This window comes from Cydia fagiglandana, chromosome 3 (genome assembly GCF_963556715.1).
Source record: "Cydia fagiglandana chromosome 3, ilCydFagi1.1, whole genome shotgun sequence".
NCBI lineage: Eukaryota > Metazoa > Arthropoda > Insecta > Lepidoptera > Tortricidae > Cydia > Cydia fagiglandana.
In genome coordinates, this window is record NC_085934.1 from 15,796,712 (window position 1) to 15,812,331 (window position 15,620).

The 15,620-nt window shown below is 41.2% G+C and overlaps 1 protein-coding gene across 1 annotated transcript; it reads right to left on the reverse strand.

The window, feature by feature from the left end:
- Nucleotides 1–10,767: 10,767 nt before the first annotated feature.
- Nucleotides 10,768–15,291, reverse strand: LOC134680219 (uncharacterized). Its single transcript, XM_063539306.1, has one exon. It carries the CDS (start codon nt 15,254–15,256, stop codon nt 10,802–10,804), a length of 4,455 nt encoding a protein of 1,484 aa, XP_063395376.1. The 5' UTR covers nt 15,257–15,291; the 3' UTR covers nt 10,768–10,801.
- Between the last annotated feature and the right edge of the window lie 329 nt (nt 15,292–15,620).

The following is a 15,620-nucleotide window of genomic DNA, read 5'->3' on the forward strand; positions in this document are numbered from 1 at the left end:
TAACATTTCCTATTCTGATTTAACAAGATCGCTCAAGCTGATTGATGTCTACGAAATGCAGCCCAGGTCTACGGTCGTATCAAAACTAGATCAAATCCGGAACAAATCAGAATCGCCCTCATGCTTACTAAAAGCGTTAAACAAATTTAACTAAATATTTAACTATTTATTAAGTATTTAACGTATTTAACTAAAGGGCCTAATAATTATAAACCTAGCTACATCTAAAATTCAAGTCTGTTAATATTTATCAGCGCACCGCTAAATAATGATTACTAAAAGCGGGAAAGCCCTCATCCAATTCCGTCTGGTATAACACTGAACACATATAGTTGGAAGTTGACCTCTTATTTTCGAGTTAACAAGTATTTATTTCGGAGTTAGTGAACGCATTCGTCTGCGAGCTGGGCGGGTGCCGAGACAATCAGTTACCGCCCGCCCTCGGCCGGCGCCAAAAGTAACTCGATATATTGCAATGTAAAGCATATTCATAACGACTTTATACCCTCATTTACATGGCAAAAATGCTATAAAGCTGAGATTTCGGAACGATAAATGGCCCTTTGCTATAATGGGTGTAAAGTATTTGGTTGGGTATATTTTAGTTTTTTTATTTCATTACTCACGCCGTAAACATAAAATTGTACTTGTATATGCATAATGAATGAGATAAAAACAGAATTTTTGGTATTATTTTTAGTGTAAAACGTGAAGCTAGAAAGTCTGATAGCTCGCTTCATAGGAGCGACTGACTCTGGCACCTTTAGGTACGGTAGAGACCACGGATTTCCACTTGCTACGATCCTGACACCTCTTTCGCTTCCTTCACTTTCATAACATTCCTCATACACGCTCGCCGGTTTAGGGTGCTGTAGACCTGGCCTTTCTTCAGGATTTCCCCGATCAGAGAAAATCCGCCGAGGCAGTGCCGGATTTAGACATTTGCCGCCCGTAGGCTATGTCGATTTTGCCGCCCCTATCCACCTCGCTTATAGCTTTTTAAAGTACTTTCCAATCAAAGGCGTTTAATTTGATAGTACAACGCACCATAGTCATATTAAAATGCATATAAGGTGATGTCACTAGTCTAGATACAGGTTTATATGAGCCGTTTTTGTCAGCCAATGACGATGCAACCTCGTTATATTTGACTGATCTGATCGGCGACCGGTGGGTACTGCTGGGTTTTAGCCATTGAGAATCAAGGTGAGGCATTGGCAGTCAGGCTGGATACAGCTAAGGAGTTTGGTCGGGTCTGGCATCGAGTGCTCGAGGGACTATGCTCTCGAAATGGCTTATATTGATGGGCCACAAATGATGGGCGTAAATAAAAACGCGAGCGTAGCGAGCGCGAAATTTTTTCGGTAGAAATAGTGCAATTTGATAGAAAATGGTAACATATTTAAGTGTTACTGTCAGTCCTCACTTATGGTGCTCAGACTTGGTCTTTGACGGAAGCTCAGAAGTCCAAACTCGGGGTTTGACAGAGAGCTGTGGAGCGCAGCATATTAGGTGTGAAACTAAGGGATCGCATCCGGAACCCCACGGTGCGCTCTAAAAGTCAGATAATTGATCTAGCTCGAAAAGCGGCCAAGCTAAAGTGGGACTGGGCTGGTTAGGTCTGCCGCATGCCGAACAACTTGTAGGCCAAGTTAACCACAAAGTGGGTGCCCCACGAGCCAAACCGGGGAACCGGTAGACCTCGTCGGCAATGGCGGGATAACTTAGACTCTTTGAGAGACTGGCCAGATGTAGCTCAAAACCGGGACGAGTGGAAGATCCCATCAATAATGCTCGTAAATAAAAATGCGAGCGTAGCGAGCGCGAAATTTTTTCGGTAGAAATAGCGCAATTTGATAGAACATGGTCATGGGCGCCGCCAGGATTACTTTCAGGGAGGTGCATATGTGTAATAGAAGCACTCGATGCCGTCATTTAAGTACTTACGTGTCAATGTTATTAATAATACTTAATATGCAAGTTTATTCAAAAAATAACATAATAATGCTGGCGCAGTCAGGTAAAAAATATATATTTTCTATTTTTTCCTACGTGTTTTCTTTCCTGCCAGAGGGGTGCAAGTGCACCCCCTTGCACCCCGCTGCCGGCGTCCATGAACATGGTACATTTTTAGGGTTCCAAGGATTCTTAGGATCACTTTGTTGTCCGTCCGGCCGTTTATCTGTATCAATATAAAGGGTCTTGACATGACAGAGGGCGGCAAAATCGACAAATAAAGCCTATTATTTAAATTTTACAAATAATTAGGGGAGCGGCAAAATTCTGGTCAACCCTATCTGAACAGCGAATAAAATATTTTTTTGAACAAAATTTGCCGCCCCCTAAAATCTGCCGCCCTAGGCTTCAGCCTACTCAGCCTAGTGGTAAATCCGGCACTGCGCCGAGGTCTACCCATTCCAACTCCCACTTCCACTTCTCCCTTATACAAGTTATACACTATTTGTTAGCCTTCTTTCACTCATTCTTTCCACGTGTCCAAACCATCTCAACATACCTTTCTCATTTTTTGTTACTACATCTACATTCAGTCCACACTTCCCTTTTCACACTTCCTAATTCTATCTTGCAACCTCACACCACACACACTTCTCAACGCCGTCATCTAAGACATTGTGTATTTATCTATAATTTATAGAATCGTGCCATATTACAACGTACATAAAATTGCAACATAAAACTCGTTGGTAAGAACGCTCTAAGCCGGTTAATAACCACTGGACTGCTAAATGTGCGCAGTTAGCTGCGCGAGACTTTCGACAGGTCACGTCAATTAGCAGGGCCACAAGTCACCAGTGTTTGTACCTACTGTCCGTGCCAAAAATATCTAAACATGTCGCGCATGTCGCAATGAAGTCATGTTACAGCCGGCATTAAAGATGTTGATGTGTTTTGTATTCTACTGTAAATAAGAAGATCTTGGTCTAACTCTACCTACGCTAGATGCAGGTACACACTCGTCGAGAGCCTCTCACCGACGGCTCGATTCGGGAAATGAATTAGAGATTCACTAGATAGAATCTCGAATAATAGAATAGTGAAGATATGTACAACACACTCGTTCTCGGCTAATCTCGGGATCTCGACGAGTGTGTACAGCCGACATTAAACTATCTGACAATCATAAACTTGAAGTAAATGTGGTATTCGTGGTGGACAACCACTCAAAAAAGTCAAAAAACAAACATTGTAACCTGCTAATTATACTAATAACATGGTAATACGATATAATAGGCTATCATATTAACAGTGGAAAAACAGTATGATTAACAATACAGCATTGGTGTGACCGGGCAAATAATTTAGCCCTTCGATTAGGGTCAATGGGGGTCAACTGCGCACCGATCTGGGGACATTACATCATGCAAGGCCGGCTCCGGCGGCGTAGGTATCAATTAAATGCAATAACATTTTATTAACATTAGCCGCTTAAGGCCCACTTGCACCATTCCACTAACTCGGGATTAAGCGGTTAAACCGTTAACCTAGTGTCAAATTGTACTGGTAACCATGGCAACGCCGAGTTTAAGCGGCTAACCCCGGGTTACTGGAATGGTGCAAGTGGGCCTAAATGTATCAGAGTGGCCAGTGTCTCATGATACATGCAGAATAGGCATCTCTGGTGACTTAGATTTCGGACGATTCATTTATTTTGGTCGTTGTGTTGTTTTGCACACGCAAAATGACGCCATACCTACATGCATTATAAATATCCATACACAAGTTCTGATTCGAGATTCCACACTCATTATTTTCTCTATACAGAGAGGTACTTTGGTTACGGCTTGTAAGTATACTTATACGAAATTACATACTTAACTCACATAACAATTATATGTATATAGCACTTACCACTTATTATCCGGTTATAAAGGCGATTTACTTTTTCCTTTTCAGTGCAGTACTTAGCACCTTATTGATACATATAGTCCGGTGGCCGGCTGCATGAGACACACCTGATAAAAAATAGAAAATACCTACCCTGTGGAGGTAGCTGACTTATAGCACAGAATAACTAATAGTACTACCGTACTTGTAGTAGCTTCCACTGCTCTTGGTCGGCCGCGGCTTAACTTGGCAAATTTTGTGCAAATGGCACATGGCAAAAAAAACCTCATTGAAAAATAGGTAGAATAAAACTGAAACTAGTATGGACAGTAAAAAAAAGTGCTCGACCAAATCCTGTGTTGGCAGGTTAATAGCTAAATTAAACCTGTTGACGTATGGCTTGGTCGTCCTCACCTTAGCCTGGCAGTTCTTGCAGTCCGTGGAAGCAACTAAAAGTCAGCTACCCCCACAGGGTAGGTAGGTACATATTTTTTTCAAAATTTTTATCAGGTGTGTTTCATGCAGCCGGCCACAAGGCTACTAAAAAGTACCTTTTACCGAGACCGTCACATTTTTATCACTGTTTCCCGGCCCACGTTTACGACGCGTCATGATTTATGTATTTGCCATAATTGTAATTCAAAACATGAAGCACCAAGATTATAAAGCGTTTTATGAGCCCATCATGAACCTATTTATATTGAAGTACATACTTATGTATAAAATAATAAGTATAATTTGACAAAGCAGTAAATTAAACGTTAATGAGAATGAGTGATGCTACCGGTTGCTTAAAATATTACGTAATTAAATTTATTTTTACAATCACTAACATTTATTAGGTACTTGCATTCATATACACGGTGTAACACGAGGAAACCGAATAATTTTAACCACGCATTTAAAGTCCATTTCAATAGAACTTGCAAACTATGTAAACAAACCGCCATATTGAAATTGTCTCTGAATGATGAATTTGCTAGTGATGGGCAAGAGTCTTACTTAGTCCTTTACTTAAGGCCGTAACACACTATCGCACTGCATCACGAACTTGGTGCGTCGCATCCATAGTTCGTTTTTTTTTGCATTAAAAAGAACTTGAAAGAAGGTAAGCGATCTTGACATGTCTTTTAATTGAAAAACGCTTATTAAAAATCAGTAACTATTACTTATGAAAGCAGAAGAATATAAATGATCGTATTGGATTCATTATTGTTACATATTTGCCGTAACTTATTTTTTGAATGTGTTTTTCAATCAAAAACAAAGACATAAAGATTGTTTACCTTATTTTTAATGCTAAAAAAACGAACTATATATCACTTATGGGTGCGACGCACCAATGTCGTGGTGCGGTGCGATAGTGTGTTACCATTTTTAGGGTTCCGTACCCAAAGGGTAAAACGGGACCCTATTACTAAGACTTCGCTTTCCGTCCATCCGTCCGTCTGTCTGTCACCAGGCTGTATCTCACGAACCGTGATAGCTAGACAGTTGAAATTTTCACAGATGATGTATTTCTGTTGCCGCTATAACAACAAATACTATAAACAGAATAAAATAAAGATTTAAGTGGGGCTCCCATTCAGCAAACGTGATTTTTGACCAAAGTTAAGCAACGTCGCGCGTGGTCAGTACTTGGATGGGTGACCGTTTTCTTTTTGCATTTTTTTCCGTTTTTTTTTACTTTATGGTGCGGAACCCTTCGTGCGCGAGTCCGAGTCGCACTTGCCCGGTTTTTATGTCAAACCATATCGAATAATTAAATACCGAAAGTAAAAAACAAGTAGATACTTATTTTTAATTTGTTTAATCACGATTCTTCACGATCAGAGGAAAAAAAATTGTCAAACTAGGTACCGCGTAGTGTATATACCCGCGTTGGCAGGTACAGACCGTGAGTCGCGTAGTGTGTAGCGGCTTTACGAGTATATCACCAACTTTAGTCACAACACTACCCATCATAGACAATTGTAGAATGTAAAAGAAACAAAAACGTCATTACATCAGGGCCTAATAACCTAACTTATGAAACCATTTTAAACTTTTAATGAAATATCCAAGATACAGTTATATATTGTTGTATTTTACGGTAACGACCGCTTTAATAGTGTATAGTCTATGTGTTTCAACGGTGTTTGATGAGATGATGTGAAAATTCAAGGAGAAACAGTGACAAAACAAAGTTACGTCCTTTGTTTACAAAGTTAGCAAGTTCTATTGGAATGGACTTTAGGGTTTGCACGACGGATCCGAAATGTATGGGAAGATCCGCGGATCCGGATCCAGACAGGTATCTTTGACATACTTACTACAAATTTAGGAAAATGTAAACATTTGACACAAAAAATACCTATTGATGGCAGGTCTCAAATTTAAGAAACTTTTTAGCGGCGGAGCAAAATTTTATATTAGTTTTAAATTCAAATATGTAGCTTGGGGACCACTAATCTAAACAAGAATTATAGTTGGCATCTAATATCAAAGAAGAATGAAGGTACTTATTTCGAGGAGTTTCATCCAACTTCAAAAACTAGAGTACTTTTCCTAACTTCGTACCTTATTATGAGCCTAACTTTTGCACTATTGCTCTCGCGCATCAAAATATCTAACTTATAGTATGTGCTCAATAACGTCTGTCTGTTTCTTGTTTATAATTGTTAATTTATAGACATCGGTTAGCGGTTACACGCTAATTCTGGCGTCAGTTCAGTCCATCAGTCTGGTCAGACTGACGGGAGAATTATCGTGTAACACGCGGACTGATGGACTGATGGTCTGGACTGATGAAAATTTTAATTTTTAGATAATATTCGTCAGTCCATTTTGAATGACAGAAAACTGATAGGAGACTGATCGTGTAACCTGTTCGTGTCATTCTCGCGTCAGTCACCATATTAGACAAGACTAAATGACTGTGTTGCGCTCTGTGTCCAAACGGCGACTGTGTTGTAATTGTATCAGTCTGTTGTCAGTCTGGACTGATCGTGTAACCGTGTCCATTTTCCATCATTCTGGCATCAGTCAAAACTCGAATGGACTGATGGACTGAACTGCCGCCAGACTTAGCGTGTAACCGATGTCATAGACCTCGCACACGACTAATAACAATATTTTTTCAAATTACGATTGGACGTGATTTGATTAGCAAAAAAATACTTAAATCATGCATCACACAGAGTGCAAGGTGTAAATGTGAGAGCAGCAGACCGGCGCGGCACGAGGAAGTCCAATTAAACGGCAAGAAGCGTTCATAAATTAATTAATTACATACTATATTTTATAGGTACAAGTGTGCTAATTATATATATTTTATGGATGGGATACAATGTAGCGCAGACATAGACATCGTTAAATATACTCATAAAACAATCACTGCAATGATGAACCTTACTACATTTACCGGACGACACGTTCGATTTTGTCACGTTGTGTCGACGTTGTCACGTCACGTCCGGGGTATGCCCGCTTATCCATACAAAAGTAGTTCACATAATCCCAGCATGGCCATAATCCCAATAGCAGCACTACTCGACTCGTGTACTTACGTAAATAAAAACATCTTATTTACATACATTACATTAGACCGCAGCGTTCGCTGTGCGAGTGCATCTTATGCTTGTCCGTTTTAACAATATTTTTTGCAATAACTTAGAAATAGTGACCTCATTATTGTGGGCAATATTGCAAAATGTGTAGTGGAGCGTCCAGGGAGGTTCCACCCACGGCTCGCCCACACTAAGCCACGGGGGGCAAGACAACGCCTTCGCAGTTCGTCTCAATAACACTCATTCAACGAGATTAAACTTTATAAGTAACCAGGCTAATGTCAGATGGGTTTTCCTTTGACAAGAAATGTTTAGAAGTCAAAGCTTAAAAGGTGTTGACCTCACCCAAGGCGTTAATTAATACGCCATTTACGCCGCTTTATGACTAAACATACCTAATGCATGCATAAGGGTGGCATTCCACCTATCCAATTTCTTTGTCCAATGAGAGACTAACGGCGCGATTCCGGAAATGAATAAGAGATTCACTAGATATGAAATAGTAAAGATATGTGACGTTCCACGGCAAAGGTACCTTATGGCGGTTGGCGCTTACGCTATTATTGACGCCGCTCCAATATAATTGCGGCCACCATAAGGTACCTTTTATCGTGGAACGTCACATATCTTTACTATTTCATATCTAGTGAATCTCTAAATCATTTCCCGAATCGCCCCTTGAGACGCAATGACATTGGACAAATAAATTGGACAGGTGGAATACCACCCTTAGCAATGGTTCTAAGATAGGTTTTAAATGGGTACCTACTTCAATAGATGGCAATGTCATTTATGTATTATTTTAGAATTTAAAGGTACCCTAAAGGTAAAGGTAGCCCTACAAGTATGTAACTTACTTATTTTTCTCCACGACGTCCGTGCCGTGCGTCTCTATGTAATAAAAACAAATATTTTGACTGAAAGTTACTTTTACTTTATCGTAACTTCCATAGCTAGTCCCACCTCGTAAAACGCTGTGTAATAAAAACTTGCTTTCATTGATAAAATATATTATGCTTGCGTAAATGTTGTTTTGAATGGCGCAGTTGATAAGCAGCCGTGGCGCGCATTTGGTGATATACTCATGTTTGTTACTACTTGTTACACAATGCACAAGCGTAACTAATGTTAAATTGGTAGGTTTGCATGTATTTACTGCCACAAACATACCTACGTATTTTCCTACATGGTGTAAAATTACGGAGATCTTTGAACGAATTGTCAAGCTCGCAGTGACTTAAGTCGGCGTGGCTCACTCCGCCATTTCGTCGCTTTGCTACAGGTAGCTAAAAGTACATCCGTTCGACCCCAATTTTGGGGTTTACCATAAGCCGCGCGTGGCGCTGTCGCCACCTAGCGGCCATATCTGTGCTAATCGTGACAGACGCGTTTTGTTAGAGAGTGAGTCTTCTGTATAAATTATACCTAGTACTATTATTTATTCTGTGCTTAAGTACCGGCATCATGGGTGGGACAGCAATAATTATGCGCGTGCAATAGAATAGCAGCAGGCGGGTCAATATACGAAACTCTATTTGGAAAGCGTCTCCGCATTAGTCTTAAAATTTCTTGTCCTTCGGGTATCGTTAACTGCATTAAATAAACCAAACAATTAAAAACTATGATATACAATGATATTTCGAATATTGATCGTCCGAGATATTACTTTCGTTAGTAGTACATAAATGTATAAACTCTATTAGGTATTAAACTAAATACTAATAAATATGTAAACAGGCCCTAAGGTAAGTGTACACGGTCGTAGGGACCTTATTAGAAAAAAAAAAATTAGGTAATTATCTCCAAAATAGAGCTAATTAGAATACCGGTTTCTTTGAGAAAGTTACAGGAATGCACCCTTGAAAATAAAGGATTAAAAAAAACACCGTGCAGGTACCTATGTAATTTGTTTTTTGGATCCCCATAAGTACGTATTTTAATAAAATGGTGAGAATTTCTGCGGGAAAACATAGAGGCGTATTCCGTTTTCTTAGAATGTGTAAAATATTGTTTAGCTGTTACCTGAGTTGAGTGTATTTCGCGGTACTGCTGCGAAAGCGAAGGTCTGATTTTTTTGGCAAAATACGATTGTAACGAAGTTCGAGGTCCAAAAAAAATATAAAAAAAATCGTGAAAGTAAAGCTTATTAAAGACTTTGAAGAAAAAATATACTTAGCGAATCTAATCGGTATAGCAGTTTTTGCAAATAGTCTATTTTGACGGATGGGTATAAATACGGAACCCTGCGCTGAGCATGGCCCGACATGCTCATGGCCTATTATTTTATATTTTATCAGCAGGTCGCTTAGCTTGCTTACTCTAAACTATTTTTTTTATTTATGATGAACAATTACAAAAAAACTACGTTTTCTTAAACCGTCTATTTTTATTCACTTAATTAACTTTAACAGCCTGTAGCTCCTAAAGTATTGATCGCAGAGTAAAAATAAACATAACCAAATTTGTAGTAAAGGAGATCGTCGATTTTGGGCCCAGAGTAAATCATCACGTATATGGTTCAGACTATTACAGTAATTATATACTTACGCATTTTAATACTGAAAAAGATATAATATTGGGTAAAAATGAAACGGGAATTAGAACTATATAATTAAAAGACATTATATTATTCATTTCCGTAAATCAATCTATTTTATATTAACAAAAGCCTTGCCGTCGTCAACATATTTAGGGGTCATCCATTAATTACATCACACGTTTAGGGGGAGGGAGGGGGTCAAGAAAATGTGACATATTGTGACATGGGGGAGGGGGGAGACACAAACTTTGTGACGTCACTTTAACTTAATCAGTAACCGAAAATTTATTTAAATTATTTTATTCGCTATACATTTAAATAGCAAGTTTTTAAAACGATAATCGTTTTTATTCGTTTAATTTTCTTTCCTAAGCAGTTTTGGGTTATAAAATTACTAATATTTATATCGTCAAAAATATTTTGATAAAATATTAATAATACTTAGGTACTTACTTAATTCGATTTGGCGATTTCGTAGAAAAAATGTGACGTCACACTAGGGGGGAGGGGTTTGCCAAATGTGACCAAGTGTGACAAGGAGGGGGGGAGGGGTCAAAAAACCTCGAAATTCGTGTGATGTAATTAATGGATGACCCCTTATTAGCATTTGACATAACGCGCAAATTCACACAAACCGTGAGGTTTTTTCACTAAGGAGTTGTTCAAGCTTGGAGTCTTGAGTATTAAATAAAAATCGCAGATACTTAAAAAAGCTTCTAATTGAGGTTCCACAAAGGTACTTAAGATTAAATGTATGTAAATAAAATATATTTGCGTGTATGACGCGCACATGAGCGTGTATCTCAGAGCCTAATGGTTGGCTAGGCATGTAAGTAGAGGCGGCGGGGCGCGGCAGTGGTCAACAGGTTTAGCGGTGTACGGTCCCCGCTTCCCCTTCGGTGGTAGGAGCCGAAACATCCTGGGGGCCCTTGGAGGCGTCAGCCTTCAAGGCTTCATGGGTCTCGTCCAGCAGAGGGCAGAGGTACTTCACACCTCGTTTATAGGTGCCCGTTACAGTAACAACTTCAGCTACTCGCGAAATCCCGTCAGCGCCAGGAAACAATTTGGCGACTCGTCCAAGCCGCCAGTGCAGTGGAGGAGTATTCTCTTCCTTGATTAGGACCAGGTCACCCAGTTGAAGAGCTCGTCCTGGAACACGCCATTTCGTCCGTTGCTGGAGCTCGCAGACGTATTCCATTTGCCAGCGCCGCCAGAAGTGCTGTCTTAATGCCTCGAGCCTCTGAAACCTATCTAAACGGTTTGGGTTTATATCCGCGAGGTGGGGCGACGGCAACGAAGTGAGCGCGCGGCCGATGATGAAGTGACCTGGGGTTAAGGGTTGGAAATCGTTTGGAGAGGACGACAAAGGACACAAGGGACGACTATTCAGGATGGACTCCACCTGACTAAAGAGAGTTGCCAATTCCTCATATGTTAAATGAGCGTTACCTAATATACGATTGAGGTGAAATTTTGCCGATTTGACTCCTGCTTCCCACAAACCACCAAAGTGAGGAGCATATGCCGGTTGAAATTTAAATTGTATTCCCTCATTTGCTGCAAAATTGCAAACCGTGTCTGAGTTTGAAGTAAGGTAATCGCTAATTTCCTTGGCCGCTCCTAAAAAATTACGTCCATTATCGCAGAAGATCTCGCGAGGTCGCCCTCTGCGAGAGATAAAACGTCGCAGCGAAAGAATGAAAGAATCCGTCGACAGCGTGCTTACTGCCTCTAAATGCAAACATTTGTACCGGAAACAAACAAATATAGCTAAATAGCACTTTGTTATTTTGCAACCTCTGCCATGCCTGTCCGTAATCATAAACGGACCTGCGAAGTCTACGCCGACACTAATAAAGGGAAAATCAGGCGTTACGCGCTGAGAAGGCAGAGCGCCCATCAAAGGAGCAGAAGTGTTGCCAGCTGCGCGGCGACAGGTGACGCATTGTTGCGATACGGTGCGCGCAAGTGTGCGCCCCGATACGGCCCATATAGACTCGCGAATGGCGGCTAGAAGCAGCTGAGGAGGAGCATGCAGGAGACGGATATGTTCCTGTTGAAACAACAATCTAGTCAAACTATGTTTGGCATGTAAGAGCATTGGGTGGCGTTTGTCAAATGGATAAAACGACGAGGACAGACGTCCTCCAACTCTGAGAAGCTTGTCGTCATCATCGTAAAATGGGTTCAACGATAAAATAGGGTTTTTAGGGCCTAAAGGTTGCTTGTCACGCAACAATTTCAATTCGTGAGGAAAACTAGCCTGCTGTGACAAAGCGACTAATTTTTTAAAAGAAACTTCGAGCTCCTCAGGTTGTAGCACACCGGTAGTTTTATTAGATGAAACACGGCAGTTATGCGCGAACCTAAGCATATAAGCTACCGCACGTTGTAAAAGTTTGAGTTTCGAATATCGATCGAAATCAATAAAATCAGTTTTTTGGGAATCGTTAGTGATCGCGACGTTAACCTTTAGCTCGGGTAAATCGAGCTCCGAGTTTGAGGAAAACTGAGGCCAGTTATTCTGTGGCTCGTACAAGAAAGATGGCCCGTTCCACCACATGTGCAAATCAGATAAGCGACGCGCTTCGACCCCTCTAGATGGGTAGTCAGCCGGATTTAAAGCGGTTGGAACGTGACGATACTCACTGCCATCGGTGAGTTCTAAAATATGAGCCACGCGATTGGCGACAAACGTTTTTAATTTTGTTTGATTAGTTTTAAGCCATGCGATCACAATTGACGAGTCAGTCCAATAAAATTTCTGCGCAATCTGGCAGCGCAACGTTTTAGAGACAGCTGACGCGAGCTGCGCGCCTAGAAGGCAAGCACATAATTCCAATCGAGGAATAGTCGTAGCCTGGACCGGCGCGACCTTGGCCTTGGCGCACAGCAACCTGACTACAACATCGCCCTTCTCATTAGTGGACTTTAAATAAATACAGGCCGCGTATGCAACTGAGCTTGCATCACAAAATACGTGCATCTCGATATGCGTCGGCGAGTCGCAAAGAACATGACGAGGTATTTGGAGCGAAGTTAAAGACGCTAACCCGTTTATAAAGTCCTGCCAAGACTCGTTTATGTAACTCGGCACGGGAATATCCCAGTCGATTTTTTCAATCCATAATTTTTGAATTAAAACTTTAGGTATAATCGTCAGCAAACACAGGAGGCCTAAGGGATCAAATATTTTACACGAATCCGATAAAATTGAACGTTTCGTAGGGTGGCCGTCCTTGGCAGAATATTGAGTAGGAAAATGAATGATATCTGCCTCAGAGTCCCAGCCCACTCCTAGCGTGTGCGACGACGAGCTAATGATCAAGCTACCTTTATTTATACTTACACTATCGTTTTGTGAGTCATGCAAAATTGACGGTAAATTTGAGCGATATTTGCGCAGGGGAAAACAACCAGCTGCTAGCGCACGCTCAACCGACTCTTTAATAGAACGTAATTCCTCCTCTGTGTCTGACCCTGTTAATAAATCATCCACTAAAAAATCATTTTGGATGATAGTTTTAATTTTTTCATCTGCACATTCCTCGCCCAACTGCCACAAACAGCGTGTGCTCAAAAAACTAGCACTTGAAAATCCGTAAGTGACCGTGTTAAGCCTTAAAGTCTTTAAAGGTTCGTTCTCATTAGAGCGCCAAAGAATTAATTGTAAATCGCGGTCGCATTCCTGAACCAGGACCTGCCGATACATCTTAGCGACATCCCCAGTTAAAACATATTTGTATGTACGAAACCTCAAGAGGATATTAAACAGCGAGTCTTGAATCGTTGGCCCAACCATCTGCAGGTCATTTATAGAATAGCCAGACGTGGTGGGGGCACTACCATTGAATACGACCCTTAACTTCGTAGATTCGCTGGAGGGCTTTTGCACACAATGATGTGACACAAAAAAGGAAGGATCCGGAATGTCAGAATCGGACACAGAGAGATGGCCTAACTCGGCATATTCATTTATAAATTGCTCGTAAGCCGATTTCAACTCAGGGTTGCGTTTAAATCGTTTCTCTAATGCAAAGAACCGTTTTTTAGCAAAGCGATATGAGTCCCCTAAACAATCGGGTTCCGTAATTAATGGCAGACGCACGTGAAACCTACCGTTATCGTCACGATAAGTGTGAGTGACAAAATGTTGCTCACATTCCGCCTCCAAATCGGTAAACGGTTGACTAGGTTGGGGCACTTGCTCCAGCTGCCAGAATTTAGTAAGCGAGTCGTCGAGATTATCACTTGTGTACAAGTGATTGCATTGTAAAAACGAATTGAACGACTTTTCGTTAGACATTGAAAATGCATTGTATTTACTGACCACTAACCAACCTAGTTTGGATTTGCGCAAGACAAGTGTATCGTGCCCTAAATCAATTTGCTCGCCTCCAACCAAAGTCCAGAAAACGTCACCGCCAAGTAAAATATCTACAGGTCCGGGCTGATTAAAATTAGGATCGGCGAGTTTTTTATTACATGGCCACTTGATGCCCGACACATCGATATGCTTTAGTGGCAAAGTGCTATTAATCACAGGCAGTGCTAAACATGCGATATCGAATTTAGCATTTTTATCATGTTTAGACCGAATTTGCACAAAACAACGCTCGGGATTACTGGATATAGGAACGTCAGATAATCCGAAAAGCTTTGTATTACTGGGCAGCGGTGCGAGTTGCAATTTCTGTTTATAATTGGTTGTCACAACAGAAGTCATACTTCCGCAATCTAAAAACGCGCGCGCTGTTACATAATCATTAATAGCCGGGCTATATATGTCAATATACGCGGTAGGTAAAAGTATTTGATCAGAGCGCGACACGGTCATATTCGACAACAGCCCGAGCTCGGGCTCCGAACGCGGCGGAGGCGCATCTACGGGCGCAGCGGCAACCTGAGGAGTCTCCCTATGCAACAAAGTATTATGGCGCTTCTTACAAGTGTGACACGGAGCTACTCTGCAGCGATGAGAAGTGTGCCCCTTCCGCAAACAGTTGAGACAAAGGCGTAACCTTGACGCTCCGGAGATCCGGTCTTCAACTGGCAGGGACAGGAATGACGAGCAATCGTAAATCCGGTGCTCGCCGCTGCAGAACACACAGGCAGGAGGAGAGGCCGAGGCCGAAGCAGCAGGAGTGGCTGAAACCGCAAAACATTTGATGCTAGACTTCTCGCGTTTACTATGAGGCGAGGCAGCAGGTTCGCGTTTATTATTATTATTAGTGATAGGCTTATCAGATTTATTACGCTGAACCGATTCCAAAACGTCAGCACGTCCCTTTAAAAAGCGATTAAAATCGGCCAATGACGGCATATCGTCATTTGAAAAAGAATTACATTTAAATTCCTCCCATTTTAAACTCGTATTACTATCAAGTTTACTCGCGACCATATGTATAAGAAGCGTGTCCCACTTATCAGTGGACTGGCCCAACGTATTTAAAGCCCGTAGGTTTTTGGACACATGATCCACTAAATAACGCAGGGACTTTGCCGATTCGCGACCAATCTGTTGCAAGTTAAACAAAGAGTTTAAATGGTTGCTAATCAGCTGTTTTTTATTGTCATATCTCTCGCAGAGAAGACGCCAGGCCTCAGCGTAATTACTGTCCGACACTTCTAAGTTGCTAATCACCTGAGCCGCTTCACCGTCCAAATAAGAGTTTAAATAGTGAAAT

Coding starts and splice junctions, on each gene's coding strand:
- LOC134680219 (XM_063539306.1), bottom strand. CDS start 15,256: ATGCCGTCATTGGCCGATTTTAATCGCTTTTTAAAGGGACGTGCTGAC.